Source organism: Chiroxiphia lanceolata, chromosome 2, assembly GCF_009829145.1.
Source record: "Chiroxiphia lanceolata isolate bChiLan1 chromosome 2, bChiLan1.pri, whole genome shotgun sequence".
Taxonomy (NCBI): Eukaryota; Metazoa; Chordata; class Aves; order Passeriformes; family Pipridae; genus Chiroxiphia; species Chiroxiphia lanceolata.
The window spans coordinates 78147652-78168713 of record NC_045638.1 but is presented as its reverse complement, the minus strand read 5'-3'; the positions used below and the strand labels follow the sequence as shown (position 1 = coordinate 78168713).

The window sequence follows — 21062 nt, the reverse complement described above, 5'->3', positions numbered from 1 at the left end:
ATTTGAAAATAGCACACTTGTGTTTGTACAATGCTTTGAACATGCATTTTCATGCATTGAACAATGCTACATTTTCTCATCCTTGGCCATCACCACGCTTTTGGTGAATTCTCATACAATGTATAACACAAGACTTGGTAAAAGATATAGTGTTTTCAGCAGGAATTGGGCATTAACAGAACTGCTGCTATGCTAAGGCAGATCGATGACAAATTCCTGCAAAGGAACTACATTTAACTGAGCTGTCAACAAATCAGGGTTGGAGGAGAGCAAATGGTCAGTTCTCCCTCATGCTGTTCAAACAACAAAACTGCCAGGCACACATGCTTGCAGCTGAGAAAACACAGGCATTAAGGTCTATTTTCCTTTCTGATTAAAACAACTGTTTTATCAGTTGAAGTCCTGACAGCTTCCAGGAGCTTCTGTCTGCTTACTGGGTCCTGCTGCTTATGGTCTGCTATCTTCCTGTATCTTCCTTCCTAGCTCAATTTCTCACCCATGTTCCCAGCTGACTTTTTTCACTTTTGAAACATACTTAAACCCAGTCCTATTACTTCTCAAGTTCACAGTCAGAGGTTTTGCCAAAAGAGGCTGATCTAGCGAAATGGCCTTACTTTTGTCTTTCTTTCTACCTGATCCATATCTGCCCTTCCTCCCATCCTAGACACAGTCTTTCTTATTTCGGGTTCACTGACTGTTCAAAATCTCACATTCATTTTCCTCTTTTTCTTCCTAACTATACCACCACAACTCTTAAGCACAAATCTTTCATTGCCTTCATTCCCTTGTTAAAAATATTTCCTAAGTTGCCATTCACCCTTCTAGAGTCCAACTGAAACTGCTTTCATGTGACTGTAATGAATAAGTGACACGTGGACATCTTACTGCTAAAGAGGAAAAGCTTCTTTCATTATGTACTTGCCAAGTTTGATATTGTTAGTCACACCCTCTCTGTCCTTTCGTTCTGTAATTTTCCTTTCAGCTTTCAAGAATATTTGCTTGTTTGGGGCTTCACCTTCCTCTCTGACCATAGCGGTTTGGTGTTTCTGCTGCCTTCTCTCTCTCTGTGGACTTGCTTGTTCTACTGCGTGTGTTTACCTCATCCACAAAACCTTTCATTTATGAACTTGGACTATACTTAACTCTCCTCCTTTGTTACTGCCATGGTTTCATTGCCATTCCTGAATGATCCTATGTAAGTCCTTCCCTCTAGTACATGAAGTATCCTCTGATGCCAAGCTGGAAGGTGATTCCTCTTCTCCCTGAAACCTACTTCAGTTCACCACTCTCTTATCAGTGTCATCTCTGACTTTCAAATGGCTTTAAAAATTAGGACACAAGACATGAAGACTCCTAATGAAGTTTAAAATTCAGAGAGTCACATAGCAGAAGGATTGGGATCAATCTTTGTGTCTGAGATAAGAGTAAACATGGAAGGGGCATCAGACCATCAGAAGAGACCTGCCAAGAGAAGGACTACATTAGACCACAGTCTAGGGAACACTGGGGGAAGATGCAGACTGGGACAACTGACTGTGAAGTGCTGGGTCAGGTCAGGCTTGGCTACTCTGGTCACAGCCCCCAAGCTCCCTGCAGCTCATATGCTGTGTTCATCTGGTGGGTCTCACACTTGAAAACCCACAAGGTTTTCCACCTTGGAGGAAAGGAGATGGGGCAGGCAAGACTTAGGAGTTAGGCAGTAGAGGTTTAGGGTTTTGGAAGGTGTGACAGTATGCTAAAGGGAGAAAAAGCTCTTGGTTAGATGCAAATGGCGGAATGAATCTTTTAATTAGGAACTTTGACTGTCCCTGGAGCAGCCAATGCTGCCTGAGAAACTGATTGTCCAGATATGCCTGCCTTCTCAACACAGGAATACCCTTTCCTTATTGCCAAGCTATCTGACTCCCACTTTTGCTTTCTTTGTGTCCTTCACTATATTTTGTTCTGCTCTGAGTGCTGGGATAACCAGAGTGTCCCTGACTACCACACTGCTTCATTTGTCTACCACACTACCTTTTTTTCTTCCTCAAATCTTGCTGAAGGACAGGTTAGGGCCTATGAATTAAGCAGTAGATTGAAGATTGCTAGATTCTCAGGAATCCTCATTAAACGGAAAGTGTTTCCCCTCCCCATATAAATTTCTGTGAAGATGTTCCATGACTCAAGATGCACTGAGACATAATCAATCTTTTTAACACACTGTCATTTTATGTTGCTTTTTAAAAATGTTAACACCTTTCAAAGTAAAGAAATAAAATAAAATTGTGCATACATAATCTCCTAAATTCTCTGCTTATGTAAAGTTGGGGAAGGAATGTTAAAGATTTTGAGCAAGTTTTATCTAATTAAAAACTAGGACTTAATTACTTCTTTCCTAAAAGATGAGCCTCTGGCTGATAATTTTACGAGGATGGTATGCCTTGAGCAAAACACAGAAAATAGTCTTCTACCCAAACTTAAGAAAAAAGAAGTTTCATCATATAGATTGTTACGAGTTTTGCACATGGGTTGTATTTATAAAAAATCTTTGCTGTCTAGCATAGGCAGGCAATCAAAACTGAAATCAGAGAAAGTAGCAGCTGAACTAGGAAAACATCCACGTGTAAATTCTTGCTTCTACATTCTGAGGTCTATTTCATATTCAACCACTTTATTAACCAAGACATTCCCCTCCACCCCATTCCTTTCCTTTTGTACCCCCAGCAATTTAAGGAGATTCTTTCTGTGGATTATCTAATAGCAGGGAAGGTATTCATGCACCATTATCACTTCTCCTGTCACATGAGATATATTATACAGGGTTTCAGGCAGAATATTTTGTCTTGGATATAGAAATGAATTACCTATCTATTCTGTGAATGAGGTGACAAACCAGAAACACAGCAGCAAAGACTCATGAAGCTTCCAGCTTAGAATTAAACATTTCTTATGATCTTTATGAATCTGTACTCACAATGGTGGCTGAATCTTCATGATCATGTTAACTCTTACAAGGGTGTTTATTTATTGACTTATTTAAAAAAAAACTGAAGCCTGCTGCTGCACTACCTGTGCAAATAAAAGTAGAAAAATACGAGGAGCCTTAATTCAGACTGATGTCAGCGAGTACAAGTATCAGCATCAGGTTCTTATTTAGCCCATTTTCATTTTCTGATTGTTCTTCCAATTTTGTTTGTTTTATTGTGAATTTAGAATTGTCATTGTTAGTTTAGAATTGTTATTGTTAGTTTAACTGTGGTCTCTTATCCCACTTTGTTACCAATGCTCCTTTTTTGATCACAAGAGTAGTGACCTACAGCCTGCGTGTTCAGCAGAAAGCTATTTCTCTGTAAAATTCCACAGGATGGATTGAAACCTGAAGTTCCCCCCTCCTCCATTCCTCTAATTTGCTTATAGCTCCTTAATTAAAAAAAAAAAAAGAGTCAATTCAAACAAGACAAAATTACTCAGGATTTAACACACTGATACACATTTTGACACGTAAGTTTATTCTGGGACAAATGCGCTTATGTTCTCCTGTTTAGTACCACTTGTCCACCACTGTTTGTTTACAATTCCAAAATAAGTTTGGAAATAAGACTGTCCTTAATGCCACGTGATGCTTCCTAGTCATGAATTGTATTAAAAAGGAAAGGAAGGTAAAAGCACATATATACACACACATATATATCTATATCTATATCTATCTATCTATCTATCTATATATGTAAAAAGATGTACAGGTAAATATATTTTTTAACCTTACATCTTTATATAAATGCAGGTTTATGCAAATACATATACATAAGTTCCTTGTTTGTAGCCCTTCTTTACAATAATGATTTTAGCCAAAGTTCCAAAATATGGATTTCATTTAGGATTAACCAAACAATTAGTAAGGCAATAGCAATTTACTGTTATAAAAATTTAAAAATTGTGCCTTTTACAATACACTTAAAATAATGTTTGTAAATAGCAAATGGAATCCAAGATTTTCTAACTGTCTCAGTAAAATGTAATTAGATGCAGGATTGGGAATTTTAATTCCAAACATTCACCTTTAATGTTGGAACACGGTCCTGAATGAGTTCCTAGACTGTTTCAGTAAATGTCCATGCTAACGAGGTTGTAAAACATGGGATCCAATCTTGTTAACATTCCCTTCTGAATAATGACATTGGAAGAACTCAACTTCAGAAGGAAAAAGGGGATTATATAAAATGATTATTTTTCTTCCTCTGTTTCATGTTTCACTGTTGTGAATGACTATGTCCTTAGAGTAAGAAATTATATAACGAGAGAGGTAAAAATACTGGAATAACTCAATGCCTTCTATATTACAATTTGAGTTTCTAAGGCAACTCAACCAAGAAAAGCATGAAAAAATACCAAGAAATAAGGGCTTTAAGTGATAATGGCAGGGAGGAATTTCAAACAAATTTGGAGTCAAGTGAGGCTCATGACTAATAGCTGTTCAGGGCTTGCTCCAGACCCTTTTTGCTTTAGGTCTGTGAAGCTTAAAGAAAGAGGCAATTTTTAAAGAGGAAATGTTTCAAGGGAAACATTTCTCTGTGCAGATATGCAGGCTAAGCCAGCCAACTGCACAGCTACAACTGGGGGCTTTGAATGTGAAGTGCCTGTGGAGACCAGCCACCAGCTGTGCATATCTACCTCCTCCGGTAACGTCACACAGCACCGAGGAGTGACTTTTTCCAGACAGGAACACTTTTGACTCTTATGCAACTTAGGATCAGCAGTGGGCAGTGGGGTGCACTCAGCATACTAATAAACTCCTGATGTCAGATCCACCCTAAATCTCCCACTCCAGGGAGTGAAGAACTTCATGAGCAAAGAGCAGATCAGGGACAGGCAGCAGGCAGCAGCATGTTGGACCTGCCCCTTGTCTCCAAAACCATCATCACTGCTCCCCCTCCAGCCTTCCTAGTCCCTCGGACCCACAGAGGGGAGGGTAGAGGTGGAGGTGCCAAGAGGAAGAGGATGAGGGAAGAGGAGGAGGAAGAAGGTGGAGCGAGCCAGCCTTGGCAAGCCAAAGTTGCTAAATGCTGTGTTCAGGTGGTCAGACTTTATTTCACAGATTTGCTCTCCTGGTCCTTTGTCCTCTATCTTATATTGGGACAGTTAATTACTCACATGCATGCATACAGTTTTCAACCTTATACTGCTAAAGATCATCCTTATATTTTTTTTAGACTAATTTTCCAGAGTCACTCAGAGTTGTAATCCCACTGTCCTGAGCGACCGAGCCCTTTCATGGGTTGCTTACTTTCCATACCTTGTTTCACAAAGGCAAACGTGATATAAGTGATACAAGTCTAATTTATGTCTTTTTTAGAAAAATAATCCCTTTTTCTTTCTCTAAATGGTACTGAAATGTGAAGTTAATACAAGCACGCAAAGATAATGAAGAGTGTTTCTGCTAAGGTCTGTGCTGCCTCATTTGTGCCTCATGCAGGGTGCTGAACTAAGTAAAAACTTGATCTGTATCAAATGTAGTGAACTTAACTGACTTCCTTGAAGATTTATAAATGAGAGGCCAGTGAGCCAGGCTGTGAGGTTGCTTGCAGAAATTCACCCAGTCATTCTGGCACCATGCACAGGAGATGCAGCTGATCAATAAATTCCAAATCGCTTGATTTCATTTTCTCTGGAAAATTATCAATCAGAGTCTATGCAAAAAAACAACTGCCATGCAGATCCAAACTCCAAACATAAGAAAAACAAGGGAGTAAAAGATTTGCACGTATCTCGGGCACCATTTTCCAAGAAATCCCTCAGAAGTAACTCTGTCTCAGAGTAGGTTATATAAGAAAGAAAAAAAAGCAACGTAAAAGTCCTTCATTTCATCTTATACAAAATACCATATGTTTTTGCATGCTTCATTAATGTTTCCTGGTTTACTGTCTAGAAACACACAGTGAGTTCAACCTTCAGGGGTCAGCAGTGCTCAGCACATCTATGAACTGAGCTCTGACTGTGGAGACTATCGAATAAGGGCTGACTCTGCTGAATATTAATCCTGCAGTTTTACTTTGGACCATATGGATTCTGAAGACCAGCTAAGTACATATCATTCCCCATCTTGCAAGTACCACTAATCACCTGTACAGTGCTCTTCTCAGAAATAAAATAGTATTTCATTCAGAGAGTGCACATGGAGATTATTCTTGTAAATAGATTTGCTAGACTGCAACATTCTCTGTTTACTCATAGTTTCGAAATTAGATAAATACAGTAGCCTTTTCTGAGCTTTCTAGTGCAGAAAGTCCTGTGTCTTATGAGTGATAATATTCACTTTCTTGAAAGCCTGTCTGACTATCAGACTATCTGCACACAGTTTGGAATTAAACTCACTAAATGCAGCAGTTTCTGTGGCTGCACTGAAATGCAAGCAGTATAAAAGAGAGGCTGCTGCTTCACTGTTTCATTTTTATGCCCAGTGGCTTTTCATAGCCTGTTCTGTCTGAATTTGAGTATTAGTAGATTACCTTTAAATTAGAGTAAATTAGAGCTCAGGATTTTACTTACAGTGTCATACCTTACTCCACTAGAAGCCTAACAATTTAAATGTAAGGGAGCACAATCTTCATAGTTTTACTCTGTCTCGAGAATGTGCTGCTTATGGACTCTTTTTAGCATACTTAGGCACACATGCATGCAAAGCCAAGAGGTTGAAGTGAAATGACTCAAACAATGGATCTCTCCTGTTACAGCATTATTGCTATTCCAGGCTTTCTTATTCTTGTTAAATGACAGCGGATTGAATAAAAAGGGATAAGAAATGGGATGGATATGAAAATACAATGATGACAGTACAATAAATTAATGCTTACCATTTCCTGAGTGTTTGCAAAATCTGTCTCTTTCGAGCTACACTGCACCAAAAGCATTATAATATTAATCAGGACAATACAAAGGAATATATATTTGTATCAAAATCTACTTAGAGCAATGATCATTCTTGCTCCCTAAAAACAAAACCAAAATACAAAAAAAAAAAAAGGAGGATGTTTTTGTCTCATTGAAACAGTACACAATACACTGCTAATGCTTCTGCATATACAAAGAGGTGTGTTTATATCTGGTTAAAAATACAGCCTGAGCCTTAGCACATTGTCTTGCATGTACAATTTCATTGCATGCAGAATAAACTACTCTATCTAACTGAGAATCACAGCCTTAACCCCTCAGTGTACTTTTATTTGACCTCAAATGAGCATAAAAAAGGAGTTCATAGAGCAGCTATTTCTTTGCTATTTCTGCACCATCTCTCAAGGCACTGGCAGTGCAGCCTCAGTGTAGAATATGTTAGTGCTTCTGAAACATGTTATTAGAGTAAATCTTGAACTGAACTTGACTTTGTTTTATATTTAATGACAGGATGTCAAAAATACTTTCATCTGTATTAATATAGTTGCTGTAACGAAAATACTTTAAGTCATTTATTGTTTTGATCCCATGCAGTCAGTCACACCATCCAGTCTAAGTACTGATTCTCATGTACACCGCAATCTGTCCCTCACCCCTGTCACACCTAGGTGACTTACCACAAGGGAGTAACATATCTTGAATCCAGGTTTAGCCACAAAATAGTCATCAGATTTGAAGGTTATCTTTATGTGATTTGTTCTTGATGTTATTCTTGGAGGTATTTCCTTGTGTCCACACCACCGTCCTCTTATAACTGTGCTGGTCTCTGATACATCTTCCACTTCCACAAAGTCATACCTGAAAACCAGTAGGAAGAATTAGTTTTTGCTAACTCTGGTTACAGAGGGTGGTTGCAAATTAATGGGAAGGAGCACAGCTGGAGACACAAAGACAACTGTCCCCTGTTCTCCACTCCAAAACATCAGACTAAATATTTCAAATGGTGGGCATGCTTGTGCAGCACAAAATACACTAAGCTGAAAGCTACTGCCTCAGTATTCAAATGAGTGATTTCTGGGCTCCTGGAACATGATAGACAGTATTTTCTAACACATTAAAATAGCAATGAGAGGCACTTGCATGTGCTTAGTATACAGTAAGCATACGCATTGTGTTTCATGTGGTGGGTAAATAATTTAGAAACCTGATAAAATATTATTTAAGGCAGGCTGCCCAAGTTGAGCAGCTGCAAGCACTCGTGTACTTTCTGGTGGTCACCCAAATCCCTACAGCAGCAGACAAGGATACCGCCTGCTGTGTCAGTCACAGGGCTGGAGTTGTGTGGTCACTGTGCCAGGAGCAAAGGGAGATGCTGGAAGGACACAGAGCAGTGCATGCTGCTGAAAGGTGCTTTTTAGCACCTTCCTTGTAGGTGGTACAGCGTTCCTGTAGGTGGTTTGGAAAGTCTTATATCAAACTTTCAAGCAGAAAAGTATGCTGGCTCTCTGTGTGCTGTGGTGGGGACTCTGTTGCTCACATGGATGCTGTTACCAGGGAAAATGCAACAGCATGTCTTGTCCTGTGCAAGGTCACAACTTAGCCAGGCACCTGGGGCACAGCAGTGGCACCCTGAGCCCAAAGAGGGATCTGACAGGAGCAGCAGGCATTAACCCCTAGCAATAAGGGGATACAGTAGCAGCACTCGCTGCCCCAGCATTTGTATTCACTCGCTTGGGTCATTTATTGAATTGATTTATTGATCTGGAGAATAAAGAAGGCAGAGAATAAAGTTCTGATTTTACTACATCTATAACAAAAACAGTTTCTCAGTATCAGTGAAGCCAGAATTAGGCTCCACACATTGCAGCCGGTGAGAGAGAGGTGATGACAAGAGGGGCAGGTTGAGTGCCATCCTCACGGTGCAATTGAGCCTCAAAACTTTGGGGATCTTTACCAGGAAAGCTTTCTATTATCAGACTGCCTCCCTCAAAGAGGGAGTTTAAGATAGTTAACCGATTCTTGCTTGCAATGCGCTCGTCCCTGCCCTGGGCCTGTGGGCCAAGCACCCTCCTCCCTGCCCAGTTGTGGGAGCTGTAAATAACAGACCTGCTTTTCTTTTCTGCTGAGAGCCCATGAGAAAAAAACCGTAAGTACTATGCGGTTTGAGAATATCAGCACTGCTTCTTTTATTTTCACCAATCCCAAATTGCACAGAACAGAAAATAACAGATTCACCATGACCAAATCACTTCCATCTGCCCAAACTCTGCTGAAATATTCTTTTTTTGTAACACGCCAAAATTTAGTTGCAGGCAGAGGTAGACTTGCCTCAATCTCTCCCCACCCCCCCATCCTCAGCTCCCACTCCCTCATGGTGATGGATGTTGTACCAGCAGAGGTCTGTGCTGCCCACAAGAGTATCCACCATTGCCCCCCAGGCAGCAAGGCAGCCGTGAATGCCTATTGTAACATAGGGGGTTGCAGTGTTCAGCATGAGATAACCTTGTAAGCTTTGGTGAAAGCTGTCCTGACTGGCCCCCCCACTCTTTGAGGCCAGAAGCCAGAATAACTGGTAGCAAAAACAGTGAAAATCCATGGACTTTTAAGGATTATTTCTGCTTTCAACAACAGAGGCTTTGTTGCAACAATCATGGAAGTAGGTATATTCTCGGTTGTTTCTGTGCATCCAAGGAGCCTCAGAGGCTGGGTAATTTAATTGCTTTTCAGAATCATCTCTTATCAAGTGCCTGTGGAAATGCTAACAGCACTTCTAGAAAATTCTGTAAAACCTTGAATATTTACCCTCCTTCTTCAGAAGCTCAGAAGAAATATAGCTCTGCTAAAATATACCTTTTCATTCTGCAGCCTGAATGAATTTCAATCAGTTCAGTCTTAATAGTATGCAAATTAAAATAATTAGCATTAATGAAAAATCTAAAGAAAACACTAGGATGTTTCTGGAGAAAAAAAGCATAAGGTCAAAAGCAAATACAAAAGCAAGGTAATGTGCAGAGGTCCTAAATTACTTGTCCAGTATGCACAGCCTTCAAGCATATGCTCAGCTCTAAGCATTCATTTCAATTAAAACACGCCTGGTTGTCTCTCTAAAGCAGCACTGCAGGGATTGTCAGGGACTGAAGTTGCAGAAAGGATCTAGTGTTGAAAAATATATTGAGCATTAGCAAAAAATCTAACTGCACACAGTACTTAATAGGTTTAAAGACATCACAAGCTGTCTGTCCAAGAAATTCCTCACTCTGAAAGTAATACTACCGAAATAAAGGTCTTCCAGAAACTAGGAAAAGCTTTATTGCAGGAAAGGATGTGATATTTCTCCAGCTTCTATAGACAATTTTGATGATTTAAAGTCTTGGCTTCTCTCTGCATCCTAAATTAGCTGCTCTGGAAAAAGCAGGTAGACTGTCTTCCAAGATGGTCTCCAAATCCATAATGCCAGTAACAGTTTGACTTTCCCTCTCTGTGCCACCACCTTTACTGGCTTTTGACAGAGAATACTTTATCTTTTTTTCCACAGTAAATTAGCCCTCTGTTTCAAAGTTGCAATGCTTTAAGGTCAGCCACAGTTTATCCACTATGTAAATATTAACAGGCTGCTTCTGTGTGCATTAGGCTCTGAATCTGGGAAAGCATTTGGGGTACCGGGAGGTAACTATTGTTACTGAATCTGCTGCTGATCTTGGACCAATAGCACCAGAGCATAGCAGACCTGCCAAGGAGCAGGGAAGGAGAGCCAGTTTTAGGCTGCATTCTTTTATTACTAAATCAAAAACAAACCCGCAGGAATGGTTCTCTTTATTGGTGATGCAGAAAGTCTAACAAAGAAAAAAGAGGGAAAAAAATACACCCTGTAAAACCCCTGCAGAGCTGTCAAACCCTATGAACACAAATTAATTGACAAAGAAGATAAGATAAGAAGAGGCTGGATGTACGGAAACCCTAACAACCCAGTTCTCTGCACAGATAAGCTGTAAGTAACAACATGATCAAGTAGAGTTGGAAACTGAGACTTAAGCATTTTATGTAAGTAGCATCACAGCAATCTGCCTTTTGGAGCACACAGGAATCTTGAGCCTGCTCTCTCCCACAGAACAGATAGACAAATAAAAGAAATATAAACAAAAACTCAATAGATTTACACTGTTTTAGTGAATTTTAGAAAGAGCACCTCTGTACTCTGCTAATGCCAAGCAGTTTATCCACCTAGGTTAATCGCCAGATCAACTGAGCTTAAGGTCACTTTTGCTTAAAAGGGGAACCAAAGCAACTGGGATATAGTACAGTATACATAAACAGATAATTAAATATATAAGTATGCATCAGTACACTGATGTTTGTGGACTATATTTAAAGGTTTTAAAAGAAACTGTACCAGTGAAGAGTAGCAATAAAGACAAGCAAGTAATTTGAAGAACATACTTATATTTTTAATGCATTTTATTTGTTCCTCACATCCCAATATAAAGACTTACCTATTTACTCACACCTCCCAGAGCCTTCCACCTACTGAAAAAGATGTTTTTTGCCTGGCTGAAACATGACAGAGGTGATAGAGGACAAAATCCTATTAAAGTAGTATCTATGTTGTTAGGTTGTTGGATTTGAGCATACGAGTACCTTGTGCTTAAAATATTATAGAAGGATTAAAACCTGCCAAAACTGCTTCAGGTCCAGGAAAGCTCAGTTTATTTATAAACTTAAAAACCAATTTCAGTCAAAAGGGGATACTTGGAGGTCTGTCCTTCATGCAAGGACAACCTAGACCTGGCCAGAGATGCTCAGGTTTTGGTCTGCAGTCTCATGCCAGTGAGTTTGAAGGTGGTGTTAAGGAGACCTTTGCAAACTTCTACTTGCCACTCACCTGCAGATATCATTTTCAGGTTCCTCTAGTCCAAACTGGTTATCAAAAGCCAGATGGATCCTGGTGCTCTCTGGGGAGTGGAGCCGCCACGTGAGTAGGAGGTTCCTGGGGTAGCTGCTGGGGAAGCGAGGACTGTGGATGCAGCCATTCCCTGCCACGCTGATGGTCTCTTCTTTTCGGTACAAGTCTGTGAGGTGATTGCTCTCTGTTAGTAGTCACAACTTGTAGAAATTAGTATGTTGTTCCAGTTACAGGAAGGCAAAAAACACAACAGGTTATATAACACAACAAATATTATTAGCATTTAAAGTCATTAAAAAGTTGGGTCTAGAAGCAGTTTCATCAGATAGGAAGTACAGTGTATTTTCTCTTAATTCAATCCCATATAAACAGTAAGAACAACAGAACTCAAGTATACGGACTCTTTATTTTACAAGAAATATATCATTATTTTTACATTTATATTGATTATATAATTTCATTCTCACCATTTTGGTTTTAAAACAGAATTAAACTTTAATAAAAGCTGCAAACTTGAGAACAATGAAGTAAGACAGACTGAAGTAAAAAAGACAAACAACCCTGCTTCCCAAATTTGGTGCTTTGGGGAGAAATGCCCTCTGAACAAAAGTACCAATAAAGAGCTGCAAGAAAGTGCATACGAGTGAATTCAAGTTTGTTTACTGTGCTTAAGTATTTCCTCCCAAAAACATTTGTTAGGCCACGTTTTCATTTTATTTATATGGTGTGAATCATTTGCTGCTAATGGATGATTAACACAGCCAGCTATTCCATGCTTATACTGATGTAACTGAGGTCAGATTCTGTCCCAACAACCACCTTACTGAGTAACTTCAAGACAAATAGCCAAGTCTTTATTTAATTAAAATTCCAGAGCTTCTGCCTGAGCAAATATTCAATTGTTCCTAAAATTTTACTTCTACTGAGGTAAAGCCTCTGCTGCTGTAAATCCCTGGCTCCAAGGATAACAGGAACTGTGGCAAGACTCAGCTCTCTAAAAGTCAAAATGCCTTCTCAGTTGCACCATGCACTTGCATTGTCCAACTGTTTCTGATACTAGAATTTGGCTCCCAGCATCAAAGAACTGCAAACAACCATTTTTCTGTGCCTCGACAACTTCAGTGTGGGAAATTTTGAGGATCAGAAGGCTCCAAGACAACATGCAGATCACAGCAGGTTTCAGTTCCCAGTCATGGAATCACAGAATCACAGAATATACTGTGGAAGAGTCCCACAAGGATCATGAGTCCAGTTCTTAGCCCTGGACAGGACCATTCCCAAGAGTCACACCATGTACCCGAGAGTATTGTCCAAATGCTTCTTGAACTCTGTCAGGCTTGGTGCTGTGACCACTTCCCAGGGGAGCCAAGACACTCAGCTCTGAGCCTCCACCAGCGGGACAGCTATCTGTGTTCCTTCCCTAGGTGATGTGTGGAAATCTAGGGCTCAGTTCAGTCACTCACAGAGAGATGCTAACCACCTTGAAGACATAGTACATTTTCCTGTCTGGCCTCCATGAGGACAAGGAGGTCCAGCAGCACTTCCAGCAGCACATCCAGCAGCCCCCAGCAAAGGTCCAGTGGAAGCTGTAGTGTCTCACAAAGTCACCTGCATGTGGGCAATCTGAGCCCCTTCTCAACACAGACTGTAGGAGTTACACACAGTCAGTCACCCAACTGCATTGACCAAATTTCTACTTACTACATGAGCTTGGACACCGCTTTCATGTAAACACTTAAACTCTGGTGTCTTTATCTTGAACTGAACATCACTCCAGTCCTCTGCTGAATGCCAGATCAACCTCTAGTTCCACTACAGGCAACAGAAATAGAAAATTGGTGCCTTCTCCTGAATTTGGCTGATGAGGAAGAGCAAGTTGGGGAAAAGTATCTCCCATCACGTTGCTCTGTGAATGTTGGAAATACAAAACCAAAGTAAGCAACCAGTGGCAGCCATCTGTCACACACAGTAATCTAAGTTTTCACTCTCAAAATAAAATCTAACATTTGACTGAAGTTTTCCAAGTTCTTCATATAAAATAAATATATTTTTTTCATAGAACACTCATTAAAAACAGGAACCCAGAGAAATGGTACAAACTTCATGGTAAGTACATCTATTTTTTTCAGGTTGCTTTTCACTGGTTCCTTGCTGTAAATACTTCCCTGCAGGCAGCTGTAAGCAAAGTGTGGTTGCATGTCAGCAGTTCATTGTACTCTTCTGACAGGGCAATAATTCTAGCCTCCAAACAACCTGAAACTTGGATGATAAAAGTCTTCATTTCCTGTAAAACTATCTCCAAAGACCTAATTGTAACATCATTCTAAGATGCTTTCACACTGAGCCACCCTTTCTAAGCAAATACAGACCTAGCTCTCAAAGTGCAGACCTAGCCAGTTTTGTTTTGTTCTATTTTGACCAAATAATTTGCATTGGAAAAGTGACAATTTGGTGAAAATAAAGACCACCCACCTATTAATTTTGTTGCAATTTTCATCAGGGACATCTATGCTGTAATCTGTTTTTCATTTTATTTTATTCTAAAAAAAAAGAGGAAAAAGACAACTGTGGGTTTTTTTCCCCCTAATTTGGAATGAAACAAAATGTCCAGCCAACACTACTGAGTTCCTACTAAAATGCTGAGGACCTTTGGACTTTAAAAACACCCAGTCCACCGAGAGGAAAAGATATTTCACAGGACTACGTGCAAAATGTCCAAGAAAAGGGATAAAAATAAAACAGTTTTGATGATAACAAATTCCACAGTTTTTAGTGAAGCAACCATTCCCTAAGTCAGAACAAAAGTTACTGCAGTAAAACATGGTATAGCTCATCCTATGCCTCAGAGTTCTTTACTCTTCTTTCTTGGACAGCAAACTCTTGCCATTTTCCCTCTATCACCATGCATTTCACTATGTAGGTCAATGTGATTCATGCTTCTGAGGGAAAGGTTTCCTTTTCCCAGACAGTCCTCGCACAGGCTTTACCCTGCTGAGATTCTGGGGGACAGTATCTCTAAAATGTGCTCATACATATACCCCCCAAAAAAACATCTGTGCACTTAAGTCAGCACACCAGCTGAGAATGCACACTACTGCGCTCTTGTACACCAAAAAGATAGGGTCTGTGATGGCTCTTAATTTAACTTAAACTCTGAATTTCACAGGCTGTGGTGCTCTGCCAGGAAGTCAATCACACCTGACCAAGACTAATGATGAAATGTCATGGCTGGAGCAGCTCTGCAGTATCCGAGTTGAACAGGTACATGAAGCAATAGAGCTGCACGTTACAAAGCTTAAAAATCAAAGCACAATAACTTATTATTTCTATCATGGTAATACAGGAATTATAAAGTTATCATAGAGGAAAGGTTGGAGAGAATCATGGGAAGGAAATTCTCACTATAGTAAAGTAAGAGATATCCAAATATTGCACTCTGACGATATGCCTTTTCCACAAGGGAAGAACGTATGTTTCATGAGAAAGGTCATAAATACTGTTTCTATAGCCCCACATGAGATGAAATCTAAAGCTACTCAGTGCCTTCACTTGACACTGGAGCAAACTCTTCAGGAGCTGGATTCCCTCTCACCTCCCTCACTTTGTGCTAGATTACGACCTGAAGTGGTGTGGCCAGCACTGGAACCAAATATGCTAAAATTTTCTAAGGGGATTTTCACTGGGATTTCACAGAGTTATCTGGCTTAGAAGACACAGGAACACAGTCAACATAAACTCGCTCTCACGAGGTTGGCCTCTCATGAATCATCAAGCATCTGGGAAACAGCTTAAGGAGATGTGAGCAACTCCTGTACTTCTTGTATCAACAAAGATATGGGACTAAAATAAGACTTTTCCAAGCAGACAAGCATTGCCCTCATCAGATACACTGGGGGAAGTCACGGAAATCACACAGAAGGCAAGGGGAAAGTCAGGATAAAAAAAACTTGAGAAAAGGTACAAGCAAAGGAAAAGACAGTGTGTCTTTCAAGGCAGTGAACTGTCCCATGTTGCAATGCAATGTAATGAAGTATTACACAGTATCCTGAATGTCACATACTAACTGTATTCCATAATGCTTTATGGGAGTAAATAAAAGATGACAGCGTATAATACACTGCCTGTCACATTTACTAAAAAAACATTTAAAATCATTTCACAATGAATAAAAGCAGGTGTTAAGTTACAAGGCAAAAAGGCCATTTGGGCCACACACAGAAGGAGGATATTCTTGATGGCCCGAGCCACAAAGACATCCTTTCCTCCTGAGGGAGGAAAACTATCTCATGAGGAAGATGAGTGGGAAGGAATCTGGAAGACATTCTTTTAGGTGAGGCAATTCCCTGAAGAGTCTGAACTGACTGGAAAGAAGCTTGCTCTGTATTTTATTTATCTGAACTAATCTCTCATTTTTTGCCTCATAATTCTTTCCCAATCACTAATTTTAAACATAATGACATACATGATAGTCCAGCTGTCGAAGTCAGAGGAGCTGTCATTTAAACACTTAAGGCAGCTGCATTTTCCAAAGTGCTTGCCTTCCTCTCCCTGCATGGAGGGCAGCTGGGTGTCAGACTGGGAACTGGGAAGTACACTACAATATTCAAAAAACTGTGCTTGTCTCAAGACTGTCCCCACCATGGGTGCCCAGCACATCCAATGTTTCCCCACCCCAGCTAGGCCATGCAGCATGAGCGAGATTTAGAAGCACAAATTTCATCCTGTGTTTTCTCTGGATGCCTGCATTTGCTTGCAAGCTTTAGCAATGTATTGACACATTCCTCTTGAAGCTACTCCTAGTCATGACATGCCTACTACCGAAAGAAGTTTGCTTGTATCATTATCATTGAACAGATAGTGGATTCCTTCACTAAAACAATAATAATATTATTTTTTAAAAAGGCAATTTCTACTTGCTAATAGCTAATCTGGCATCTGTTCTACAATATATTCAGCAAGGAGAGTCTATAAGCATCAATTCCTTTAGAAAGAAGAAGAATTCAGAGAATGGCCTTGTCTAAGGACCTAACCAACTATATGGAATACTTAATTCCATTTTTCTAAGGTTTCTGGAATTTCAGCCTCACTTCTTGCGTATAAGTTTGCTGCTGTCTTTCTTCCCCTTGCAGAAGTGGTTGGTCAACCAACTTTGATACAGTGGTAAAGGCTGAAAAGATACCGTACTCTGACTTGGTTTATGACAATTAATTCCATACAGAGCAAACTGATGAGCTCATCCTCTGCTACAGCTAAGGAGAGAGTTGCTGGGAACCACGATGAGGTTCATTTTACTACTCACGAAAGTATTTGTTATTTCAGGAAAGGACCTTGGGAGTTTGCACATGGGAGTTTTCCAGATATAACTCTTCTCCCTCATGGCTGCTGTCTTCAAAACAAATACAGCAGTCAGTGGTTTGCCACTAGTTCTTAAATGAATGAAATAACCTTCGGTGAGAATAATAGCTCTTCAGTTCCCTCAGTTGAAAATTAGCCTGATCTAAATAGCTGAATCCACAGAGAAGCAAAGAACAGTAAAACATTTTTGAATCCAGGCCACAAATCAGTTCATCTCGGGAACAGGCATGCCAAGCAAGCTGTATTTATGGCAGCCTGTTAGATAGTCATTGGCTTTTTTTAATTCCCCCACCCTCCTGTAATAAGCAGAAACTTTAGTTGTTATCCATAAGGCTCTGTGTAAATCAGATGAAAAGATCAGAATTCATGGTTGAAACAGTGTATTCCATAGCTTGTCATAGCTTGTTGGGCAGATATAAAACTGTAAGGTCATTTTCCTTGTTAGAAACATGTGGATTTGTTTTTTTTTTTTTTTTTTAGTTGGTGTGTGTGTTTGTTTGTTTGCTATGGATATAAACAACAAAATGAATCCTAGTCAGTGAAGAATATAGTACGATATAGTAGTACTAGAAGAATATAGTACTAGTAGCAGCACCAGTCTTAGACATCTTGGTCCTTTTAAGGACAGAGGCCTAACACGCCTAGGTCAGCTCTGCTCCCATCATGATTCACTATCAGTTCAAGAAGGCAGACCAAGGCAGGGAAAGGATTGGGATGGTCAGTAATAAAACAGAAATAGCAAAATCTCACCCAGGCTAAAAATTATAAATTGTCTCTTACGGAGACACTACGCTGAGAAACAGTCAATCTGGTATGGGGATGCATATGTACGGATATATTAGGGCAGTGGATCCAGCTGAAGGCATTACTTCAAGTTGATTTTAGCTTTATACAACTTCAATAATCCCATTTATTTCAAGGACACTACACATTTTAGTAAAGCTCATACTTAAGGAGTTTGCTGGATCAAGACCCAGAAAAAGAGAACGGTACTTTAACATCACCCAATGTGCTACTTGTCACCCATCAAATGAGCAATTAAAAAGTGGACCCAAATCCCACTGGAGCTGATGAAAGACTCGCAGTTTGGTTGGTTTGCCACTGAACTTCAAAGAAGCAGCTCGAAGTACCTGCTCCTCCTCTTATCAACAGGCCCCTTCTTTTCATCAGGAGCATGAAAGATACTTCAGGCAACATAATAGTTCAAATCCAAAGCATGACCTGTTCCATTACTGAGGCAGTATCAAAAGATGCTCTGTGCATGTTCTGCCAAATTCAGACCTCACAGCTGCCTCTGTGTCCCTGAGCTGTTCGGAGACCTTTGCTAGAAGAATATATCTATAGAGGATATATCAAAGAAACAAAAAATTGAGCAGCAGTTGAAAGAAAAAATATTAGCCAGTGCAGAACATCAGTACAGAAGGTATCAGAGAATGAGAACACCCTATATATCTAAAATTCCTTTCAGAGCCATCATCCACTTGATAACAGAATGTTTAGTAGTCTGCCTATGGTTCTGTGCAGAGCAACGCTGCTAGTTGCTAGTTGCTAGTTGGCATTACACAGTCAATCTGTGGTTGAACAGAACCTAAGCAAAGATCACTTATGTGAATATTAAATAAGCAATTGATAAGGAAGTCCAGACATATAATTCATAGAGACAGCCTGTCTCTATGCTTCTCAATATAGTAAACATTATTTTATTTGCATTTAATACTACTATTTTTTACTCTGGAATGGACACCATCATAACTACATTTTGCATGCAGTATTAAAGAAGCAGCCCTGAAATGAAGAACAAGCTGGACTGCACTTTGGTGGGGTGAAGGCTGTGACTCTCCTTTGTCCACTTTGGTGGATGCCTTGCTCAGACTTCCACAGATGAAAACTGAGAAAAAAATTCCTTAATTATGTTTACAAGGATATCAAACTCAGTGGTATTTGCTTTTAGCAGTGACTAGTATTACTTGTTTTTATTTGACTCCTTGATAGAGATTTTCTTCTACATGAAACAACATGCTGAATGTTCTATATTAAAGCAGAAGTGTCTGTAGAAATGTAACATATGTTAGGCCAACATATGTTAACTGCTAGTTCTTTCGTGATGGGTGGTAGTGTTGCAATGCATGCCTCTGTTGTGCTCTTAAACCAACAGCAAACTGAATGTATTTTTCTCTTGGGATTCCACAATTATGACAGAGGAAAATGTATATATCAAAAATGTGTAGATCTAATGATGTGCAGTAAGACTAATGGAAATATCCCCATCATCATGAGCATAAAAACATATAAAACCTTGAGAAACTGTGAGAAAAGAATACTCTCCTGGTGTTGTGAAGAGCTTAAAGGAAATATGATAACTGAAGCAGACATTTGCAGTGAGTGTCCACACTTCCGTAAGAAGGCTGGTGTATATATATATATATACAGCACTTGTGTAGTGCTGTACTGGGTCTGGCTGAGATGGAGTTCATTTCTGCACACCACCTCTCACAGTACTGTACTTTGCATTGGTAGTTAGAAAGGTGTTGACAACCCACTGGTGTTTTGGCTACTGCTGGGCAGTGCTGGCACGGCATCAGCACTGTCTCTCAACATTCCTTCCCCCCTCCCTTCTATCAAAGGCAAGATCCTGGGAGGGGACATAAGTAGGCCAGCTGACCCAAACTAACCAAAGGAATGTCCCATACCATATGACATCAGCTCAGATACAAATACTAAGGAAAGGAGGAGGAAGGGGGAGGCATTCGTTATTTACATTTGCAACCAGTATGCGTGCTGAAGCCCTGCTTCCCAGGAAGTGGCTGGACATTACTTTTTAATGGGAAGTAGGGAATGTATCTTGTTATTTTCCTCTTAGGTTGTGCACATGCAAACTTTTGCTTTTGCTTTAGTAAACTGTCTTCTCTCAACCTATGAGTCATTTTTCATCTTATTCTGTCTCCCCTGTCCAGTTGGGGAGTGATAGAATGGCTTGCTGGGCACCCGATGTCCAGCCAAGGTCAACCCAGCACAACTTGGTCAAAATGATGGTAATTAGAGACACAATTGCTATTAAGCAAAAATATCAACACCGGACCTTGGTTCACACTGTTTTGCAAAAAAATAAGACCTAGACACTCCAAATTTTCCTGTTTAGGCAGTGGTTTCAGGAAAGTAGACCGCTGTGGAAAGCTTCATTCAAATTCTCCTAGTGCAATGAAACTATATTCCTTTTCCATTTTCCCTTCATTATTTTCCAGATTTTTACGACCAAACAATTGCCTCCAAAGTCTGGCATCACTCAAATCTTAAAAGAGAATTTGTTTTAAGATATTATCTTAGAAATTGTTTCAGTCAAGAACTCCTAAGTCCGAAGAAGACATGGAATTTCCCTAAAGAAAGAAAAATGTTGATGAAAGAAAAGAGAAAATTCAGTTAAAAGGGGAAAGGCTTCTCATGTTAAACATATTTTAGCAGATAGACAGGCAATTACCAAGTGGAGGTCGTATGTTAGGACATTAGGCAGTAAAAGGAGAATCTGTTTCAAAAGACAAATCAAGGCAATTTTCTCTAGTGATGTGAGTTTCCTTACCCTCTATGTCAGCATTGAAGATCCGAAATCTCTGGAAGGGAGTGAAAGGTCACTTCTTATAATGGAAAATCTGGTAATAGTATTCTAGCAGACATCATTTCCTTGGACTGAATTTGCCTTGGGCATGTTTTTTTGTCTTTGAGAGACCAGGTATCAACTGATTGCACAAAGATAAAAGCTTGTGGGGATATATCAGTCCCTTTAGGGTAGGTGCACTAAATATCTACTACCTTAAAGTTACCTAAGTCTTAAAAAAAAAACCAAACACACACCTCACTGTATTAAAATATGATTGTTGGTAATCTGCTCCTTTTTTCTGCAACAGCCTCACAGCTAAAAAATGAACTCTATCCCAGTCAAAACCAG

General features: G+C 39.8%; 1 protein-coding gene across 6 annotated transcripts in view; it reads right to left on the bottom strand.

The window, feature by feature from the left end:
• The window catches only part of PDGFD (platelet derived growth factor D), a 149342-nt gene that overhangs the window by 49010 nt on the left and 79270 nt on the right, over positions 1-21062 (bottom strand). For 2 of the 6 annotated variants that reach the window (XM_032680863.1, XM_032680869.1), the window contains exons 2-4: positions 11747-11951; positions 7545-7725; positions 6831-6872 (exon numbers count right to left, since the gene is read on the bottom strand). In XM_032680863.1, the coding sequence (XP_032536754.1) occupies positions 6831-6872; positions 7545-7725; positions 11747-11951 (428 nt within the window). Of the gene's footprint in view, positions 1-6830; positions 6873-7544; positions 7726-11746; positions 11952-14239; positions 14309-21062 lie in introns of those variants that run through there. The other 4 variants (XM_032680867.1, XM_032680864.1, XM_032680865.1 and 1 more) reach the window with 4 other exon arrangements.